The sequence below is a fragment of the Nicotiana sylvestris genome, chromosome 4 (genome assembly GCF_000393655.2).
Source record: "Nicotiana sylvestris chromosome 4, ASM39365v2, whole genome shotgun sequence".
NCBI lineage: Eukaryota > Viridiplantae > Streptophyta > Magnoliopsida > Solanales > Solanaceae > Nicotiana > Nicotiana sylvestris.
Genome location: NC_091060.1, coordinates 161,535,068 through 161,537,577, shown reverse-complemented (window position 1 = coordinate 161,537,577; position 2,510 = coordinate 161,535,068). Strand labels below are relative to the sequence as shown.

The following is a 2,510-nucleotide window of genomic DNA, read 5'->3' as shown; positions in this document are numbered from 1 at the left end:
TGGTTCAGGCACCAAGTGTTCCACCGCTCGTTCGGCTATCTAGAGGTAGGGGTCAGACAGCTAGAGGTAGAGGTAAAGGTGTTACAGGTGGAGGTCAGGCCGCTAGAGATGGAGGCCAGCTAGCAGGAGGTCGTCCCAGGGATTTAGTTTAGAGTGGTGGGGCCCAGCCTCGATATTATGCCATTCCCGCTAGGCTTGAGGCTGAGGCCTATAATGCAGTTATCACAAGTACGATCTCAGTTTGTAGTAGAGATGCTTCAGTTCTATTTGATCCAGGGTCTACATACTCCTATGTGTCATCTTATTTTTCCCCATATCTAGTTGTGCCTCATGATTCTCTAAGTGCTCCCGAGTATGTGTCCATGCCGGTAGGGGATTCTATTGTTGTAGACCGTGTCTATCGTTCGTGCATGGTTGTTATTGGGAGTTTTGAGACTAGTGTAGACCTCCTACTCCTCGATATGGTTGATTTCGATATTATTCTGGGGATGGATTGGTTATCACCTTACTATGCTATATTGGACTGTCATGCCAAGACTGTGACCTTAGCCTTGCCGGGTTTACCTCATTTGGAGTGGAGAGGGACTCCTAGTCATTCCACCAGCAAGGTTATCTCATATATGAAGGCTCAGCGTATGGTTGATAAGAGATGTTTGGCCTATTTGGCGTATGTTCGTGATTCTAGTGATGAGGTTTCTTCTATGGATTCTGTGCCCGTTGTTCATGAGTTTCTAGAGGTATTTCTTGTAGACCTGCCGGGGATGCCACTCGGTAGGGATATTGATTTTTGCATCGATTTGGCTCAAAGCACTCAGTCTATTTCTATTCTGCCATATCGTATGGCTCAACCAGAGTTGAAAGAGTTGAAGGAGCAGTTGTAAGACTTGCTTGATAAAAGCTTTATCAGACCTAGTGTCTCGCCCTGGGGTGCGGCAGTGTTGTTTGTTAAGAAGAAGGATGGGTCGATAAGGATGTGTATAGATTATCGACAGTTGAACAAGGTCACAATCAAGAATAAGTATCCACTGTCAAGGATTGATGATTTGTTTGATCGGTTTCAAGGTGCCAAAGTGTTTTCGAAGATTGATTTGAGATCGGGCTACCATTAGTTGAGGATTAGGGCATCCAATTTCCTTAAGACAGCTTTTCGCACTCGGTACGGGCATTATGAGTTCCTAGTGATATCCTTTGGGTTGACGAATGCCCCATCAGCTTTTATGGATTTGATGAACCGAGTGTTCAAGCCTTACCTGGATTCCTTTGTGATTGTCTTTATTGATGATATTTTGATCTACTCTCGTAGCCGAGAGGAGCATGGGCAGTATCTTCGAGTTGTTCTTCAGACTTTGAGAGACATTCAGTTGTATGCTAAGTTTTCGAAGTGTGAGTTTTGGTTGAGTTTAGTTGCCTTCTTGGGTCATGTTGTATCATCAGAGGGTATTCAGGTGGATCCAAAGAAGATAGAGGTAGTCAATGACTGGTCTAGACCCACATCAGCTATAGAGATCCAAAGTTTCTTGGGTTTGGCAGGTTATTACCATCGGTTTGTGGAGGGCTTTCATCTATAGCAGCCCTGATGACTAGGTTGACCCAGAATGGGGGCCCAGTTCAGGTGGTCAAACGAGTGTGAGACAATCTTTTAGAAGCTCAAGACAGCTTTGACTACAGTGCTAGTGTTGGTTTTGCCCACAAGTTCAGGGTCATATACAATATATTGTGACATATCTCGTATTGGACATGGTGTGGTGTTTATACAGAATGGCAAGGTTATAGCATATGTTTCGCGGTATTTTGAAGATTCACGAGAAGAATTATCCAGTTCATAATTTGGAGCTAGCATCCATTGGTCACGTGCTAAAGATTTGGAGGCATTATTTATATGGCGTGTCATGTGATGTGTTCACATATCACAAGAGTCTACAGTATTTGTTCAATCAAAAGAAGCTAAATTTGAGGCAGAGAAGGTGGTTGGAACTATTAAAAGACTATGATATCATCATCTTGTATTATCCGGGGAAGGCCAATGTTGTGGCCGATGCTTTTAGTAGGAAGTCAGCCAGTATGGGTAGTCTTGCATATATTCTGGTCGGTAGAGACCGCTTGCTTTGGATGTTCAGGCTTTAGCCAATCAGTTCATGAGGTTGGATGTTTCTGAGCCCAGCCATGTTCTAGCTTTCACAGTCGCTCGGTCTTCATTATTTGAGTGTATCAAGGATCGGCAGTATGATGATCCTCATTTGCTTGTCCTTAGGGACACAATGTGGCACGATGGTGCCAAGCATGTTACAGTTGGTGATGATGGAGTTTTGAGGATGCAGGGTCGAGTTTGTGTGTCTAATATGGATGGACTTCGAGAGTTGATTCTAGAGGAGGCCCACAGTTCCTAGTACTCTATTCATCCGGGCCCCTTTAAGATGTATCAGGACTTGTGGCAACATTATTGGTGGAAGAGGATGAAGAAGGATATTGTTGCCTATGTAGCTCGGTGTTTGAATTGTCAACAGGTAAAG

At 44.1% G+C, this 2,510-nt stretch overlaps 1 protein-coding gene across 1 annotated transcript; it reads left to right on the top strand.

The window, feature by feature from the left end:
- The first annotated feature begins 362 nt into the window (after window positions 1-362).
- LOC138890438 (uncharacterized) lies at window positions 363-881 on the top strand. Its single transcript, XM_070173821.1, has one exon. It carries the CDS (start codon window positions 363-365, stop codon window positions 879-881), a length of 519 nt encoding a protein of 172 aa, XP_070029922.1.
- The last annotated feature ends 1,629 nt before the right edge of the window (window positions 882-2,510 follow it).